The sequence below is a fragment of the Drosophila ficusphila genome, unplaced genomic scaffold, assembly GCF_018152265.1.
Source record: "Drosophila ficusphila isolate 14025-0441.05 unplaced genomic scaffold, ASM1815226v1 contig_791, whole genome shotgun sequence".
Classification (NCBI taxonomy): Eukaryota; Metazoa; Arthropoda; class Insecta; order Diptera; family Drosophilidae; genus Drosophila; species Drosophila ficusphila.
The window spans coordinates 3,001,926-3,021,561 of NW_025064737.1; the positions used below are offsets into that span (position 1 = coordinate 3,001,926).

Here is a 19,636-nt window from a genome sequence, read left to right on the forward strand (position 1 = left end):
ACTATATTATGTAGGATAACTTAAGAACTCGAATCGATAGGAGTAAAATAATCGTTGTATTTCTCGAATTAATTTTGATTTCAGGTTTCCATTATACTTATTTAAAAATAAATCCAAACTACAAACCGCAGTAGCTTAGACTTCTAACAAATATAAAAATGAATATTCAGAAATACTCGTAGCTTAAAAAATATTTAAATATATTCCAGAAAAATAGATCAAAATGGAATATGTGTGGCAAGTGTATGCTGATGATTTGTTGTTGCAGTTGCCTAGGAAAAGTTTCGGAATGTTGTACATATATAAATTTTCATATCAAAGTACTTGGGAGCAAAAACTTGCCACTGAACTTTCTGCCAGTCAGTCTGTCGCTCAGTTATTCAGCCAGCCAGCCAGTCTAGCCCCAGGAAAAGTCCGTGGATATATGCACGTATACTATATAGTCCCCGCTCGACCCTCTTTCAGTATCCAGCACACTGGATTGTTTTTCGCTGGCTCGCAGAACGAGCTTCTAATATCGAGACGCATATTGATGATGCAGCCCGAATTGGATTTCGCTTTCGGAATTTCTATTTCGCCTTTGTTACTTCCGACGCCAACTGATGCGATGCGATTGCAGAGAGCATTTCGCTGTTCCAACACTGGTGGGGTGAAAAATTGAATGGGGTAGGAGGAGATTTTTATTCGGTTAAATAATAATATCAAGGAATAAATACTTCTTGATAAAACGCAGGCTAATCTCAACGTGCAATCAGAACTGGCAATATTTTGTTAGCTTATCAATGTGACTTAAAAATATATTCAAATAGGAAAAATGAATTGTTGAAAATTTAAAGTAAACCCCATTTTTATTGATCGTATAAGCGTTCCTCAATAAATAGTGCCACGACTGTCATGCCAATCGCCATCCATTTGAGTGGTAGAGATTTCAAATTTTGCAGTATTTTGTTAGCTTATAAAAGTGACTTAAAATTATATTCAAATAGGAAAAATGAATTGTGGAAAATTTTAAGTAAACCCATTTTTGTTGATCAAATCAGCGTGCCTCAATAAATAATGCCACGACTGTCATGCCAATCGCCGTCCATTTGAGTGGCAGAGATTTCAAATTTTGCCTCACTCAGCCCAAACTGCACATTCAAACGAGACACAAAAGACATAAGGCGGCTAAATAGCTGCGGTTGCATTTTATCTGTTATTGTTTGTTTTAGTCCCCTGAACATTTGAACAATAAGTTGGCACCATGAACATGACAAGTAAATTTATCCATGAGCTACAATCAAACTTCTATATTCATGTTTCTATCGGTTTTTGTTTTCCAGGCTCCATCATGTTCCATGTGCGGCGTCGTCCGGCGGACTCGCAGCCGAGGAGGCGGAAGAAAAAGCCCCTGGGAGCGGCTAACGGGGCCAATCACATCTCCGGCGATCGAGAGGGTCCCGTCCTGGTGGAGGTGACGCACAGCGGCGACGGCGGACGGCGGATCAAGCTGGGCAGCGATCCCGTGGAGGTGGGATCCGCGAACACCAACTGCCTGCAGCTCTTCGGACCCTCGATCCAGCCGAGGCACTGCCTCATCTCGCTGCTGGAGGGCGTCTGCACCGTCACCCCGCTGCACACCGATGCCCTGACCTTCGTCAATGGCCACCACATCAGTCAGCCGACCATTCTGCATGTAAGTTTAAGGCTATTCAAGAAAGGAACTCAAGAAAGGCAATCAAGAAAGGGAGACATTCAAGTAAAAATTTACTTGAGCAGAACCACAACCTCTGGGAATTGGGAAGCTCGACGCATAAATATTTGGATGACACAAAAAAAAGCGATGTTTCCATAGGAACAGACATCTTAGCAACTCGCAAATTTTGAAATCACATCTCAAATTCCCCAGGGCATTTGCATGTCTGCTGTAGGGGTGACCTTTCGTCTATCTCCTCCATTAACTAATTGCGCATAATTCGTTTTAATTAGTTGAATTTTCCGTGCAAGTCACCCGGGGCGTATGCTTAATTTGACGGCAGCAGGCAATGCTGGCAGGAAAAGTTCTGCCGACGACCTTGACCCGGTTGAAGTTTAAAGGGTTTTAAAAACTGCCAAGTTCCATTCCGCAGCCATGTGTCCCTCTTTTCCGACTGTCTGAGAAGTCCAAGCCAATAATCATCCCGGCTTAGTGGAGCGTTCGAAGGGACAACTTTCGAATCGGCTCACCAGAAAGATAAATGAGCTTTGAAATTGATTTACGCTTTAAGGTTGAGCAAAGTCACACCAAATTGAAAGCTAAAATTTGTCAATAATTACTGTGATTACAAGAAAATACCTTCATGTTTACATTGATCTCAGAAAATGCATTATTATTTTTCAATTGAATCGAAACTATATACTATCTAGTATACTTACAAATGATTAGTGATATCCGAAGTAAATGAAACTAATTATACATTTAGAATACTATTTAGTATACTTTGAAATGATTAGTGATATCCGAAGTTAATCAAACTAATTAAACATTTAGAATTTACTTTTTTGAGTGTCTGTTTCGTAATGCGATTCTCCGAATTTCGCAGCACACATTTCCCAACCGAAAGGCGCATTGAGTTCGAATTTTCAATTCCCATTCATGGGCTCTCGAAGTTCATTATCAGCTTTGGGTTTGAGTTGGAAAGGCAATAAACCTGGTACCTTTACCTGTACCTATGAATGTGCCAGGGTGAATACATCCCACGTGCTTTGAGTCGCCGCTGATTTATCTTTTGTTTTGACAACTTTTCGACACACAACGGAAACACAAACAGAACGCCAGCGACAAGTACAACAACTGGGGAAATGAATCAAATTGGCTTTTGGCGTTCTCACGCATTAGCAGGAAAGTCAGAGGAATAAAATTTGCGCTTTGTGTGTGCTTTTTTCTGTTGTTTTTGACTTTCCGCTTGATAAATTTGAAACCAAATAAACAGGGAAAACTTCTGCTTTCCCCCTATCTCCTGAATAAGACTGCAGAGATAAGCTCCCAACTCGGCAATAACCTCAAACTGCCTTTGGGGAATTTCGATGGGAACATGACGATAAATATATATTTTTTATATAAATCTAACAAAATGTTTATTTAACGTTTTCTGTCATGCTCTTTGTATGTTTTTTTTTTATTATTGCATGAAATTAATGTTATTTTTTCAATTGGCCAATTGGGGTTGGCTGTGGTTCGATGAACCTGAACAAAAAATAATGCAAACCGAATTCTCTCTCTGGGCTGTGTGTGTTAAAGATTTGTTCACTGAGCTAATCTGAATCTGAACTAGGGGGAAGCACAAACAAACGCAGAACGAGATAGCCAGTAACGAAAACATAAAAAAATTAACGCAATCGATTCGAATCTTGCCCCAGAGAGGGGCGTCTCTGTTTGCCAGTTTAGATTTCAAAACGCCCCGAAAATACTTGAACACCAATCGCTGACTCAGTGCTCCAGAATCTGTCACTCAGTGAGCAGCTTCATCCTCCCTGGCAGTGTAAATATTTAAGTAATAGCCACATTTAATTATCGTTATTATATCACTTAAACGGCTTTAAACACATTAACCCTCGTCACATCGCCTGCAAGTGTAATTAATTCATATGTGCCATCCGCAGAACGGTTCGGTCGTAATGTTTGGACGGGTGGCCTCGTACCGCTTCCTCGACTCCCCCACCGATGGGCGTTACAACCTGGCCCTGTCGCAATCCCAACTGGACTCGGCCTGCCTCTACGAAAGGTGAGTAAGCCGGCCGACATGATATGTCTGTCCCGATTTAGTGAAAATATTTATGCTACGCCAGCGCTTTATCTGCCAAATGCTTGTCAGCAACAGCCATGTGATTGTTTTCATTTGTGTTTTCCTTTAATTTGCAATGATTGAGCTCGATAAATCACAGTGAACCAATTTAATTGGAGTGTACACAGGCCCAGTGAAATGCAAAAAAGGGTTGTTAAAGTTAAAAGTCTGGTCTCGACATACTATTTTTATTTTAATTTGAAAATACTTGTACAAGCAATGAAATAAGAGTTTAAATTTGATGTAGTATTGTGGCAATGTCATGTAAATTTCTAAAATATTAATATTTGTAGAACAAAAAGTATCAAAATAAATTAGAAACAAGATAGGTGTCGGATTAGCCATGCCAAATGGCTACAAGCCCACTTTTCTGTCTAAAGGTCAGACTCTGTATTCTCCCTTTGAATTGCCAAGTGAATGTAGGGCTTTATAATTTCCATATATAGCTGCCAGCAGCATATTTAAAACAATTTAATTCACCTTAGGTGAGACATTTAAAATATTTGAAATTAATGCGAGGTGTTTCTTTTTGTACGCTGCTCGTTTATTCATGTGTTATTTGTGTATGTTCTGTTTTATTTACACGCCTTATTGCGATGTTCGTTTATGTTTCGTTACGTGTTGTTTGTTTTTATTGTTTGTGTGAAACATTAATCTCATGCACTCACCAAACCGAACAAAATTACCCAACAAATATGCAAAACAATTTGCACAAACCACACACTCACCTGAACATCACCGCCACCCGACCCACCGACCCGCCGACCCACCGACTCAACGATGCCAACACCTCGTGGACAGCCGCTCACCGACGTCCCCGGGATCCTGGAACGACGAGGATGGAGCGCTCAGCTCGGTTGGTATTCCACAGAAGCGCATTCCCGATTGCTTTCTCTACTACTGTACGAAATGCTAACCACTTTGCAGACCCACAAAAGCGACTACGACCACCACCACCACCAATCGAACCAATCCAGTGCCTACCACAACAACAACAACAACAACTCCAGTGACCATCCCCTGAGCAGCACGCTGAGGGACGTGGTGGACAGCAAGGCTGGACAGGATCAGGTGGCCAACTCCGGCAACTACGACGGCCAGAGCCTGGAGGGGAACCTGGAGAACGAGACCAAGTCGATCTCCAGCATGAAGTCAGGTGGTTCCAACAGCCAAGATCGGTAAGACTCAACTTCGATCCATCCATCCATCCATCTATAAACTCTGAACTAAACATTCTGTCTTTGAGGTAAACAGGAAAGCCAACACAAATCCCCACACATAACATAAAGCAATGCATAATTGTGTTCACTCACTGTCCGATTAACTTTTAATTTCGTTCGATATTTTGTGTGCGCTTTAACTTATGCTAAATTATACTTTACTTTGCCATTATCTCACTACTGTTCTATTATTCTGCTTTTCTCGTTTCTCTGTCGTACTGTGTGTTTCACTAATCGATTAACCTTTTCCGAAACGCAGGTCACCCAAAATGCCCGGCTCTGGTCTTTTGGCCGGAGGTGGCAGCGGTTCCGGCGAGGCCCAGGGACAGGAGCCCATCCTGCCGGCTGTCCTGGAGTTCCCCGAAACCCACCAGGAACTCTTTCTGCGTCACATTATCAGCGAGCTGGACGTGAACGTTCCGCACTTTAAGCTGGCACCCGTCTACTCGCTCTACCTGTGTGCCAGGTGGGTAATTTACTGGGCCGGGGAGCCCTGAAATGTTGCGGAGCATGATGAGAACCCGGGGCTGCGCTTGCTTGGCTTTAATTGTCGTATTAATGTTTTGCTGTACTTGTTTTATTAGAACTATAAACTTGCAACGCTTTCAGTTTAGAGTGGGTGGGTCTGCTAGTTATCATTTTTTGAGAGTCCAATCCAAACAAAAATATTCAGTTTACCTAGTTACCTTTAACATGGGAATGTCGATGTTGGCAGGCACATATGAGTGTCACAAGATACGTAATCAATGTCACAAACACGCATATTTCACTAATTACATAACATCCAGGGATAACAAGATAATCAAAGAAAATAACACTTGTAATCCGTTTATAAATCCATTAGGTGCGATTAAATTATTAGCTTTAAACCATGTCGTTGTGGACATAGCCTATTTCCTACATTGATTAGGAGTCGGGTGACATGGTTAATTTGTCTTCAATTAGTAGAACAGATTTATGCAGGAGATAACCTGCTTCACTTGACCCTCAACCCCATTGGTCTACTGTGTGCCAGATCCCAACAGCAATCTGTCCTTCGGTAAATCCATTTATACTTCAATTCCAAAATCAGAGCTCCGTTCAACAAGACCCAACGGACACGGACGAATTACAGGCGGACGGAGACCAGCCAGCAGAGCTGACAAATGTCCAGACACAAAGTGGTTCGACATGTTCCAGAAGGCAGTCGCTCCACATCCTCAGACCCCTCGAGCAGAAGCTCCAAGGCAGCAGCCAGAATCAACAATTCATTATCAATTATGATGATTTATCTTGGCCGCTGACCCAATTTGTGAGCTATTAATATTAATGTCCTCTGACAGCGGACATGTGGAGTGTGGAGGGCAGAGAGGGGGAAATGGCCAGGCTGATGAAACAGCAGGAGCAGGAAACCAGTCAACCAACCAACCAGCGAACCATTTGGGGAAAGGGAACTTTGACATTTGACGGGCGTGAAAATCAATAAACGGAAACGGGGTCACGGGATCTTCAACGCAGGCTGATTAATCCGAACTGAACCGACACTTCTCCACAGGTATCGGGCCTCCACCCACTATCGCCCGGAGCTGCAGCCCACGGAGCGCGCCCACAAGCTCACCATGTTTCTGCACCACGTGGCCAACCTGGTCTACAGCGTGGTCCAGGAGCAGTACACGGACCCCCGCATCCTGGCCTTCTGGATGGCCAACAGCTCGGAGTTCCTGCACTTCCTCAAGTCGGACCGCCACATCAGCGCCTTCAGCGTTCAGGCCCAGGAGGTGTTGGCCGAGGCCGTGCAGACCGCGTTCCGCAACCTGGTCAACTGCTTCCGGCTGGAGCTCTCGCAGACCCTCAACCAGTTCCTCTCCGAGAACATTGACCACGACTCCGCCGCCGGTCTCGTGCTCACGGTCCTGGGATCTGCGATGGCCCTCCTCCGCCGCTGTCGCGTCAACGCCGCCCTGACCATCCAGTTGTTCTCCCAGCTGTTCCACTACATCAATGTCATATGTTTCAATACGGTGAGCGGCCTACGAATGGCCAGTATTTATGCTTAGTGGTGTCAACTGATTTTTAAACTAAGAGTAAATCGATGAAAATTAGTGTAAAACATAAAAGAATTTTTAACTTTCATCTAATAGTCATTCTGGAATTAACTTTCGATACTTCCATACAACATTTGAAAGATAATGTGATGTGATTTTTTTTTTTTTTTTTTTTTTTTCTCTAAGTTATTAATATTATTGATTTAAAATTCTACATAATTTTTTAATGTTTAGATGCTGATAATAATTGGCTAATTACTTTTTAGTTGTTCAATAAATGAGATTCAGATTTAAAACCCCTATCAACAGCACCATTAAAGAAAGTTGGCACCACTTGTCTTCCCGCATCCTCCTCCCAGTTTACTAATTTCTCTACCCCCTTTCACCAGATTGTGGCCAACTCCCACATGTGCACAGCGGACTGGGGCAAGGTGATGACGGAGCGACTGCAGCTGCTGGAGCTGTGGGCAGAGCGGCAGGGACTGGAACTGGCGGCGGACTGCCACCTGGCCAAGATCAACCAGTGCGCGCAGTTCCTGCAGGCACCCAAGTCGTCCGCGGAGGAGATCCAGCGACTGGCCTGCTCCTGCTTCCGGCTGAACTCGCTGCAGATGGCCGCGCTGCTGCAGCTGGAGAAGCTGCCCCGCAACCTGGTGGACACGGCCATCCGGATGGCGGAGTCGGTGGCCGACGAGCTGACCCGTGCCGACGGACGGGAGGTTCGTCTGGAGGAATCGCCCGAGCTGCACTTGGCGCTCCTGCTCCCCGACGACGGCTTCAGCTGCGATGTGGTGAGAGGCATCCCCACCGGCCTGGTCGACTTCCTTAATCCGCTGCAGCAGCAGGGCATGTGTCGCCTGGCGGCCCAGCCCACCTCGATTGGCCTCTGGACGGTCTACATGCACCAGTTCAACGTGAGTGGTTCGGGGACTGTGGATCCCATCCAGATTTACTTACAATACGGTTCGTTGCAGGCCCGCAGCTCAAGTGCCATGTCGAACAAGCTGCCGCAGCCGGAGTTGCAGGTGATCAAGCTGCACAAGAACAGCAACGGCATGGGATTGTCCATCGTGGCGGCCAAGGGCGCTGGCCAGGAGAAGCTGGGCATCTACATCAAGAGCGTGGTTCCCGGCGGAGCGGCGGACGCGGACGGACGCCTGCAAGCCGGCGACCAGCTGCTGCGCGTGGATGGCCAGAGCCTGATTGGCATCACGCAGGAGAGGTAAGGATGTCTATTGAAACACCATCAAGCATTCGATTAACTTCTGGGATTGCAGGGCCGCCGATTACCTGGTGCGAACTGGACCCGTGGTCAGTTTGGAGGTGGCCAAGCAGGGCGCCATCTACCACGGGCTGGCCACGCTGCTGCAGCAGCCCAGTCCGGTCATCCAGCGGGGTGAGTAGCTCCCGACGGAGCGCCCTTTTTCCACACACATACATATCAATACAGACACACACATTAGAGCGACTCCAGGTGGTGGGTAGCTGCGCTAAGAACCCTCGACTCACTCACTCATCCAAGACACACTCCCCACTCGCCACTCTCCACTCTCCACTCTGCTCTACCGTTCTCACGTTGTGTAAGCTAACCAAGTAACGAACCCATCCCCCATGCTGCTCCGCTCGCTCGATCGCTAGAAGCCTCCCCCAGCAACTTCCTGCAGCACCCGAGTGCTGGCCAGCAGCGTCGCCACTCCTCGTTCCAGCAGCAGGCGCGCTACTACAGCAACTCCATCTCGGACGACAGTCTCAACAGGAGTCGTCGTGAGTCATTCGCCTGCATGCGCGCATCCTCGCCGCCGGTGCGCCGCCTGAGTGCCTCGTGCCTGCAGGAGGAGCTGTGCGCCCTGGGCCACCAGCTGCACATCGATCCGCGGTACCGGGACACGCGGCCCATCGCCCGCTCCGCGAGCAGTCTGTACCTGGGCAACGACCAGGGCGGCTACTACCATCCGCCGCCGATTGCGCCCTCGGTCACCCACTTTAGCCCGATGCGACCGCTGCGAAGGACTCCGCCGCCCTCCATCTACATCGAGGAGTACCAGGACGAGCCGGCCAAGGATTCGCAGGAGTCGTTCGGCAACTTCGCCACCTACAGCGACGCCCACCAGCCGCTGAACGAGGAGGGCATTGCCTCCATGGCCCACTCGGACGAGATCCCGTTCATCGACGACGAGGAGGAGGAGAAGCAGCAGCAGCAGCAGCGACCCTGCATGTCGGTCACCGCCTCCTCCAGTTGCTCCGCCACCACGAAGCGAAATCCCGCGGCGGGGTATCGGAAGACAGTCAGCTTCGATCTGGAGCAGACGGCTCCACCGGAGCCAGGAGCCACTGGCATCGACAGGAAGTACCACACCCACGACGCCATCAGCCACTTTGCGGCCAGCGCCTCCTCCACGGAGTCCCTGATGGCGGAGCAGTCCGAGAGGATTCCCCTGATTCAGAAGATCCGCCGCGAGCTGAACAGCAAGAGGGCGACCAACTGCTCCGCGGACGGCTTCAGCTCCGGCGGTTCCGGGTCGAACAGCCAGCGCTCCTCCAGCGAGTCCATCGAGCGGATGCCGCTGCTCCGGCAGAACCAGAACCAGTCGCCCTGCCAGCGGCAACTGAACACCCAGCGCTCGCACAAAAGGTCAGGAGCCGGGCAGGTGGCCCTGGGCCAGGCTGCCCCAATAGTCAGCATCCAAGTTCCTAGTGTGTGTGAAATCGAAAGTTCCTCCACCCGTTCTCCTACTACTGTAAATACAAGCAATCGATATTGTGCCAGCACCACCTCAAATACAAATGCAAATACAAGAGCAACAACCAATACCAAATCCAAAACCAACACCACTCCCACCACCAGCACCACTGTTCCTGCACGGGCCAGCAGCCAGGTGAACCTCAGTAGTCCGCGCTTCCTGCTGCCGCTGGGCCAGGGGAAGGTCCGCGAGATGGCGGAGTACTTCGACGCCCACAAGGACTTCCCGCCCGGCATCAACAAGTCCCGCTCGACGTCGGCCCTCGACGATCCGGGCGGCCAGCCGAGTGGCAAGCTCTCCCAGGCGGAGCAGGGCCACATCCTCAGGCAGCTGAAGGAGTGGAGTCTGCACGGCAGCGCCGGCAAGGACATCGACGAAGCGGAAGCGGAAAGACAGGGATGTGAGTGCCCTTGCTGCGGCCATTGCAGGGGAAGGAATCCCGCGGCAGAGCCACACCAGGGGATGAAGGAGGAGCAGCAGCAGCAACGGGCATCTGCCACCTTCAGGTGCTACGACAGTTGCCAGGACGACGAGGCGGAGTTGGGCAAACAGCAGCCGGAACTGTCCCGCATCGCCGCCTGCCGTCGGAGTGTCATGTGCAGCAATCGCCAGGCACACAGTGTGCGGCAGCTGAAGCGCAGCAAGCAGCAGAAGCATGTGCAGCAGCCCAAGGCCAAGCCACCGAGCTCACATCCCCGCCAGCGCCATGGCCATCACCATCGTAGCCATCACCATCACTGTCACAAGCAGCCACGCCCCCGGGCGCCTGCTTCCCCGCCTTCCACGGCCAAATTGCTCCTGTCGCTGGCAAGTGGCAGCAGCAACATGAAGAACAACAGCAGCAATAGCAGCAGCAGCAATGTGCGGAGCTCAAAGAGCTGTCCAAATTGCGGGGATGCCACCGATGCAACGGACTGCTGCTCGTGCAGCTGCAGCTGCAGCGAGGTCGAGTCCTGCTCCTCGGCGGGCGAGTCCTCCTCCAGCTGTTGTGCTGCCCACTGCGATGTACTCGAGGTTCGTGGCCATTCCGTTGGCGGTGGTGGTGGTGATGATGGTGGTGATGACGATGACGCTGGGGGCGATGCAAATGCTGTGCTGCGCTGTGCCAACATGCCATTGCCCAGCTCGACAAGGAGCACAAGGAGCACATCGACAACAGTGTGGCCGACACACAGATGATGACAACCCAACCAAGCTGCACCGAGGTTCATGTTGTTCCCCCCGTTGTCGTTGTTCTTCATTAGCCTTTGGTTTGCCTGCTATTATAAATAGATTTGTGTGGCTGCTTTCTTAGATCTTCCTTTGTTTGTTGTCATTATGGTTAATTAGGTCTATTCCAGCCACGATTCTTCAGTTGAAATGAACACATTAAGTTAAATAGCTTTGGTTTTTATTCAACGCCGAATAAGTTGATTTTCCTCCTGCAGAAGAGCATTGCTTGCTTAATCCAATTACCGGATTCTCGCATCGTTTTTTTTTTTTTTGTATTTTAATTTCCAGGCCTTTCTGCATCCACTTATGTCCTTTATATTATATTTAATTTGATTGCAGCTGCGTTGCCCTTTTCATTGTTGAACTTTTCTCATTTCCCTTTGAATTAAATATTTATAGTAAAAGGACGCGAAAATGGAAAACTCTTTCTGTTTCTCGTTTCTGTACATGTTTGTGTGTGTAAATAGAGCTTTATTGTTTCACCCTCTGGCTTTTAATCCTCCATTTGAATTTAATATTTGTTGTAGCTAGTGTAATTACGTATGCATTTATTAATAACATATTAATCACACTTGGCATTTGCACACTTCGATAAGTTTACTAAAATGTCAATCTGTCTATCCATCCGATTTCTCCCCCTCCACGCGCACCAATCAACCTTAATTCCACCTTAAACCCCCAAATATGCACTCCAATCGCTGACGTTGATGATGATGTGGATGATGATGTGGTGGTGCTGCTGGGATACGGAAACCACAGGTAATCGACGTATGTCCGAACGCGATCTGACGCGGATGGGCGGCGCCGAGTCGACCAAATCCCTGGGTCCACTGATTGCGAACAGCCATCCGAATCACAGCCTCAGTCTTAGCCAGCATCTGAACAACAGCCACAACAACAACACTCTAGGCAACAGTAGCAACAGCAGTAGCAACATCATCAATCCCCTAGCTGCACACCTGCCCAACAGCAAATCGGTGCCGGCTCTGCATCACCACTCGGGATCGGGTACCATATGTAAGTGAACTGCACACCCCCAATGCACAACCCCATCCCCCCTGCCCCCCCTGTAATCGGAGCACAATCCAATCGAGTTGTTTGCCTTGTAAGCGACTAATTCATTTTTCTCTCCCTCCCCCCAATGGCATGCACCTCCCTGTCTCCCTGCAGCCCTGGCCAATTCCAAGTCACGCAGCACGCACAGTTTGCATAACAATACATCGGTCATGGGAGGAGGAATCGGAGCAGGAGGAGTTGGAGCCGGGATGCTGGGCCAGCCGAATGGCAGCCACAACAACGCAAATGGAAATGGCAACGGCAACGAGCAGGGATTCTATCAGAATCTCAGCGTGTATCGGGCACAAAACCAGAGCCAGCCGGTTCTCAACGAAAGGTAATTAATTGATTTCATATATGCGGTTATGTGGGTATCGGGAAGAACAGTTTCTTAAACATTAATTTATTTTAATAACTGGGATAGTAATTTAAAAAAACATATGCTAAGCAACGTATTACTTTGATGCCTTGTTACACTTTCTGCAGAACCAATTTTATAGTTTCTCTGCTAGTCACTTGACCGCTGCTGTTTGTTTGTTTTGGCAGCGCATATGTATTCACTTTAAAATGTCATCTGAAATTCTATTGTATTCGGCTGACCACCAAAATCGCTTTTGCTGCAATTGTTTGGCTTGCCTTTATTACTGGCGTGTTTTTATGTGACCTTGTTTTGTAATCATTATTACCTGTGATTAAAATTATGGGAGGTTTAAAGTGGTGCACTGCGAAAGTTTAAAGATTTAAAATACATTTTCATTTAAATAAAATTAAATTCGGAAAGAACGAAAGAAGAAATGTTCCAACTCGCACTTATAAGGCTTAAAAAAAGCTTCAATTTTTAGCTGAATTAAATACAAGGGAATTAATGCTTTAAGTTCAAAGTACCTTACTTCAAAAATCCTGGCAATCAAAACGCACACTCCACAAAGCCGCCCGAACAAGGGAGTCGAATTAATAATTAACTGCGAATTTGAGTGTGTTTTTGGGGTGTGGCTCGAGGTCATGTGGCAGGTGCCAGGTGTGTGGCTGTGTGGGTGTGGCCACAGAAATATGTGTGGCGTTAGCTTACATTTTTCCAACTCTCGTGTGTGTAATTCTAGGGTGACATTGCGTTTAAAGAAATTGCTTTATGGCTTTATACCCATTAAGAAAGAGTATGAACTTGTGGAAGTGTCGCAAGTACGTGAGTAATTAGCCACTGTCGTTCCCCTCCTAATGTTGCTGCTGTACAGAGGCACGCACCTTTGCAATACTCACAAGGCACTTGTTCAGGAAGAGAAGAAGTGTTTTTGCAGCACTCGTCACGTTTTAGCCGAACAAAAAGTTATTCCTACACATTAACAGCAACCATTTTAACACCTTCGTCGATTTAACTGATCTGATTAAATGTCAATTGCTTTTGTTTTAGACCGCCGCTTGGCACACTTGCCGCCATGAACGCCTACAATGGCAGTTCCCCGCTTGCGCCGCAGCAACAACCACAGCAGCAACAACAACAGCAGCAGCAACCATCGCCCTACCAGCAACAGCAACATCTGCAGGGCAATGCTAATCTGCCGCCCACGCGTCCCGTTTCTGCCTATTACCACAGCCAGCAGTCGGCCCAGCAGCAACTCCAGCAGCAACAACAGCAGCAGCAACAGCAGCAGCAACAGCACTCCCTGCAGCAGCAACAGTTCGCCCTCAGCAGCAGCAATCTCAATGGCCAGCAGCAACAGCACCAGCTCACATTAAACAATCGCACGAAGAGCCAGCAAAACTTCCAGCACACCCTGCGCATGCAGCAGATGATGGCTCCCTCGATGCCCAACATCAGCAACATGTACCACCACCAGCAGCAGCAGCAGCAACAGCAACCGCTTCCCCTGCAGCAGCAGCAACAGCAGCAGCCGCCTCTGATGAGCAGCAGCCAGAGCATGCAGAATGTCAACGATTTCACAGGTGGCGGATATCAGAACGGCAGCCTGGAGTACAGACGCAGTCAGCTCCACGACCCAGCCGCCCTGTACGAGCTCCAGCAGCAACAGCAGCAGCAGTTGCAACAGCAACATCAGCAGCAACAGTCGCCTAATTTCATAGCCCTGCCTCCGAAGCCGTTGGGCAGCTTGCAGTCCCCGAATAAACCAAACGCGCCACCAAGCACGGCGCCCAAACCGCAGCAGCAGCAGCAACAGCAACAGCAGCGGTTCCTCGGGCAACAACAACAAATGCTGCCGGAGGACAAGCCTCCACTGCCGCCCACCGCTACGCATCCGCTGTACAAGGCCACGCAGCAGATCGCCCCGGGGATGAATTACGTGGCCAGCACTCTGGATCCGCCGAAGGGCAGCTACGTGCCGGCCAACCAGGCGAACAGCCGTCCCCTGCACGGCGGCACCAATCCCTGGGAGAGGGAGGAGCGCGAGAAGGACCTGGAGATGCGACGCGAGCACATTCGCCAGTGGCGGGAGCAGCAGATCTCGGAGCTCTCCCAGACCGCGTCCCGCTCCCCCATGCAGGAGGAGCAGCTGAAGACGCTGATCCTGGAGCGAGACTTCGAGCGGAGAGCCCAGGAGCTGCAGGAGCAGGAGGAGCAGGACCAGGAGCAGCAGTACGACAAGGAGAACGTGCAGGAGCTCTTCCGGCTGGCCGGCGGCGGTCAGGTCAGTGCCATTCAAACGCCCATCACCAGCTACAGGCAGACGGAGATCAAGATGGCGGAGATCACGGACAGCAGCAGTCCGGTGGACTCGGTTCCGGCTCCACAGCCACCGGCGCCGACTGCCCAGCCGCTGGGCAACAGCACGCAGCAGCCGAAGAGCATTCTGAAGCACAACCGCTACTCCGAGGGAGGAGTGGGTCCCAGTGGAGCTCCCTCGTCGCCCTCCAAGTCACAGAAATCGGCCAGTTTCGCGGATGAGCGGCACCTGCACACGGAGCACCCGATATCGAACCTGGCCAAGGAGCTCAACCAGCTCACCATGCTCGACAAGGACAACAACAACGAGACCTTGGAGGCAGTGGTTCCGCCGCCACCGCCGCCAGAGAGGAACAGTTCTTACCTGATCATGTCGCAGCAGAAGCTGCGCGCCAGCACTGGGAACACCAGCTCGTCCATGGGACTGCTCAAGACAGCGACAAGCAACCAGGCAGCAGCCGCCGTGGAGATCAAGAAGGCTTCGCTCCTGAACACCCAGAGCAGCAATAACAACAACCTGAGCGGCAGCCTGAACAACAACACGGTGCAGGGATCTCCGCTCAGCGCCATGGAACTGAACGCCGCCTATGTTTCGGCAACGGGCACGGGGATGGTGGGAGGACTGGGCACACCACCTCCGCCACCGCCGTTGCTGCAGAGGGACAACAAGCGGGTGAGCTTCCACGACGAGGAGAACAACTTCGTGGGCGGGAACAGCCAGCAGCAGCAGCCGCTGCAGCAGCAATACATCATGGACAACTACGGGATGGAGCATCAGGATTTGGACACCATCAGAGAAGATACCAGTGTAAGTGGTGATGAATTGATGATGAAATAGAAACCACCAGCTTACACAATTAACTTTACAGTATCTGCAGTTAAATCTTGATGCCTCCATGCTGCCATCGATGCCAGCCACTCCCGACGCTGCCCTCTGGAACACCTCAGTGCAGTCCACTCCCGGCGTGATTGGTGCGCAGGAGGTGTACAGGTGCGATCACTTATAGTCCACTCCTTTTGAAACCCCTGACTGAAACATTTAATCCCCCCACACAGAGATCCTCGCACGCGTCGCCTGGCGGAAAAGCAACAGCAGCAGCAGCAACAACGCGCCGGAGATGCGGTGCCCGAGAAGCTCTCGTTCAAGGAGAAGATGAAGATGTTTGCCCTGGAGTCGGGGGAGGACAACACGCCCAAGGACAAGCTGAAGATATCGCGGGCCCAGCGGGATATAGACGCGGTGCACTAAGGAGGAGAAGAGATCGTTGCTAAATGCCATGTACATACACACCCGAAACAAACAATGCTTACACTTCAATATACTGGGGGCCAAGTTGTTACGTTAGCTCTACACAACACACATAGATATTTAGATCAAGTTATATAGACCCGATATAGACCACACCTAACGAATTTGCTAAGCAAGGCAATAACAATCCACAGTTATCGCGTTTCAGAGTTAATTACCACACCCAAAATGTTAACTGAATTCAATTAGTGAGAATTGTCAGTGTATAGCATTATAGTCTATATATACCTGTGTTTATATATACAGAACTATAACGAACCGAAAGCGAGGCGAGCCACATTTGTAAAGCGTTTTAAACATTTAACATTTAATTAACCCTACGATTAACAATTTGTTACATCCGATTACAGCATACGTTTTATGGTTAAACAGCAGTGTAAATGAGCAGAGTTAGTTTAGATATAGTACATATACTTACCTGGGAACCGTGCGGAACAAGAAACATTTATATATATACTGTATCCATTAGAGAACTCCTAAGCCACAAAAACATTCAAACAAATGGTCCAATTATTCAATTATTAAAGCTATATTTACAAAACACGAACGAACGAATAATTAATTATTGAAATGTTCACATATATATTTTTAATTAACGCAACCTTTTTAAGCACATTTTGAATGCAAAAGCGGCATAACCAAATGGAAGCAAGTTGTTATTTGAGTATGCGTAGAAAAAGTACCAATTTAAATCAAACAGGATTTCACGATATGAGAACCTATGGCTTTAAAAAATAGACATGCACACCCACTTACTGGATGTCTGTGTATAAACTCTTTATTATAGCATAAAATTTATTCGAGAAACCGACCGACCACAAGGCGACAAATTATTTTTGTGCATTCCAAGTATTTCAAATCGAACCTAAATTCTAATTTATAAGACGCGATTTATTTCTATTAAGCAAATCTATTTTTAAATAAAACATAAAAAAGAAAACAAAAATATGCAATTGATGTACGAATAACTTCTGTAAAAAGAGATGCGTAAATTGTCGTTTAGTTTCACCTTAAGCGCGTTTAGGTTTAAATAATACAATTATATATATACTATATCAAAAAGCAAACAAATTCAGCAACGCAAATGTGCATATTTATGAAAAATAAAAAGTTAATTATACGAAAAGAAAATTTAATGTGTTTCATTTTAGCTAACACTTCCCTAATTATTTTCAATCAACACTCTTTTTGAAATTATTAGTTTTTTTTTTATTTTATTATTGTGCCTATGCAGACTGGTTATTCATAATTAAAAATACTTCAATAGACACGGAACAATGTTTGATGCTCAGTTGATCTATGTATTATATATATTTTTCTCCAACACAGTCATTAATTTATCATCATAATTTGTCATCGTATCATTCTTAAAACCATTTCACTTTATTTGCAGCTTTTAATTTTTTTAACGAACGCCGGAGAAAATGTATTGGATTGAAATTTTTTATGTAAATTCTCTTTTGAAAGAAACACAAATTTGTACGAACCTTTTTTCTTGGTACAGTTTTATGATTGTGGACAAATTTCTTGGCTAAGTTACCGGAAATCAGCTGTTTACTGGGAACAGCTTGGCATTCGCGCCCAAGATAATTTCAAAATCCAGGGCGTGCGCACTGGGCGAAATCTGGCAAACTGTTCCCGGGCATCAACAGGTTTGGGAATTGACCTACCTAAATACATTTTTCATGAGGCTGGCAAAAGGCGAGTTTTTGGACGTTGCTAAGACAGGAGACTCAAAAATTTAAATCAAACTTTGCGCAAAGCGAGAATTGCGGAAAAAGTTAAACAATGCCTTTAGTGAGTTATGCTCACACTTAAACAAAACCGACTGTGCTCGACCAAAGCTTTTGGTTTCATCGCTCAAATATTTGTGCCGGTTATATGCCAATTTAGCCGGCACACTGGGGAATCTTGCTACAATATATGTACGAGTATTCTGCTTTGACAGGAATAACCAAACAATTTTCAGACCAGCCATGTTCCCTTCATCTTCGTGAAAATATGTAATATGAATCTTTGATCCTTCTCTTTAAAAATAAAATTTATACTTGAAGCAAAAGATTGACTTTATGTTTCTTTTGTAAAGTGCAAGCCTCATTTGTATATTTAAGGTTCATTTATAATTGTCAAATAATTTAAAAGGTCCCTTAAAGGTTTAGGCATAATGGAATTCACTTTAGTGGCAGAAAAAATTATTACTATAACAGCAAGAGTGATTTCTAAAAACTAGAAACGGGTAGGACAAAAATGTATTTATAAAACCATATGTCTTTGTAGTATATATATGCTAAGTCCAAAACTTGTATTCATTAAAGGATTCTTAGCCAGCATTTTGGACACGTTAAGTTTTATTACAATTTATTTTGGAGTTATTTATTAAAAACGTTGTATGCGATTTTCTTTCGTGCTGTTTTTAGCCACATTGACACGCATTTTCTTTTAAGTTGCCGAGCTCGGAGAGTTGCAGGCCAAGTTTTAATGCCCCACCATGTAATTCAAAAGTCAACCGGCAAACTTTAACCTCTTCTTGCTGCAAACGGGAATCTCAGAGGCCAGGACTTGAAATCAGGAGTCCTTGCCTGCCGGCAAGGTGAATTGCCGATATAAAGGCGTGGGTTTTCTTAAAGCGCCTCCGAGGGTTTTCCCTCTTTTGGCGTCGCGTGCGCGGACCAAATTTATTTTTCAATAGTTTGCCATGTGAATTATTAAAATGCGCCAATCTCTTTGATAAAGCCACCACCTCAGGGGGACGGACTGGCCCATAATCATTTGGCTGAGCGGAATGAACTTTAAGAAATTGTTGACAGTTGCCTGCGAGGCATTCGGATCGGATTGCCAGCCGCGGAATTTTTCAATATGCGCGAAAGCTAATCCCCCCAGTCGCCCGATCTGCTGCTGTCAATATCCTCCAGCTGGCGGTCGCCATGCCGCAAAGGCAGCAGGGAAAACTGCAGGAAAGCTGCCCCACTGCCACTGCCGCAGCCGCAGAGCGAAAAGAAAAATATGAACTGTGGGCAAAAGTTTCGGGATGCGGCGGCTACGGCTACGACTATGGCGAATAAATCAAAAAGTGATTAGCCGGGCTCCGCAGCCCTTCGCCTTCCTTTCTCACGCCATCTGTCCAGTTGTAAATTGTCTGTTGAGTGGCCGAGAGGAGCAGGGCCAGGAGCATAGACCAAGGTGTGCCAAGCTGAAAATGTGGGCCAACTTTGTTGGTGGTGCTGGTGGTGGTGGGGGGAGCTCAAACTTGGCCATAAAACTTTCGCCGCATCTTGGCCACGGCTGCTAAGGTTCTCTTCTCTGGTCAGTGGCGGTTTGATAAATGAGCAGCGTAAAGTGCGCGGGCAATCAGAAAAATCGCACAAAATTATAGTTGGCCAGGCCATAAAACAATGGCCAAGGCGAAACAATGGCCAAGACAATGGTAGTTTTTCTCAATTCTTCTTTCTTATTTGGTTTTACTTTTGCGTGCCGGCTTAGTGGATGCCTCGCTTCTGCTTCGTCTTTCCCTGAGTTATGACAGGTTTTTGTGTTTGCATTTTAAAATATACAGATAAATTAACAGCGGGGCAGCAGGACTGCGAAGGGGTGAAT

The 19,636-nt window shown here is 47.4% G+C and overlaps 1 protein-coding gene across 4 annotated transcripts in view; it reads left to right on the forward strand.

The window, feature by feature from the left end:
- LOC108090146 (afadin) overlaps positions 1-16,589 on the forward strand; it is a 49,725-nt gene extending 33,136 nt beyond the window's left edge. For 2 of the 4 annotated variants that reach the window (XM_017188696.1, XM_017188698.1), the window contains 14 exons: positions 1,323-1,675; positions 3,622-3,743; positions 4,605-4,659; positions 4,731-4,981; positions 5,283-5,489; positions 6,558-7,023; positions 7,437-7,961; positions 8,022-8,269; positions 8,325-8,443; positions 11,760-12,017; positions 12,171-12,393; positions 13,465-15,541; positions 15,603-15,724; positions 15,790-16,589. In XM_017188696.1, the coding sequence (XP_017044185.1) occupies positions 1,323-1,675; positions 3,622-3,743; positions 4,605-4,659; positions 4,731-4,981; positions 5,283-5,489; positions 6,558-7,023; positions 7,437-7,961; positions 8,022-8,269; positions 8,325-8,443; positions 11,760-12,017; positions 12,171-12,393; positions 13,465-15,541; positions 15,603-15,724; positions 15,790-15,982 (5,219 nt within the window). In that variant the 3' untranslated portion in view covers positions 15,983-16,589. Of the gene's footprint in view, positions 1-1,322; positions 1,676-3,469; positions 3,513-3,621; positions 3,744-4,604; positions 4,660-4,730; positions 4,982-5,282; positions 5,490-6,557; positions 7,024-7,436; positions 7,962-8,021; positions 8,270-8,324; positions 8,444-11,759; positions 12,018-12,170; positions 12,394-13,464; positions 15,542-15,602; positions 15,725-15,789 lie in introns of those variants that run through there. The other 2 variants (XM_017188699.1, XM_017188697.1) reach the window with 2 other exon arrangements.
- The last annotated feature ends 3,047 nt before the right edge of the window (positions 16,590-19,636 follow it).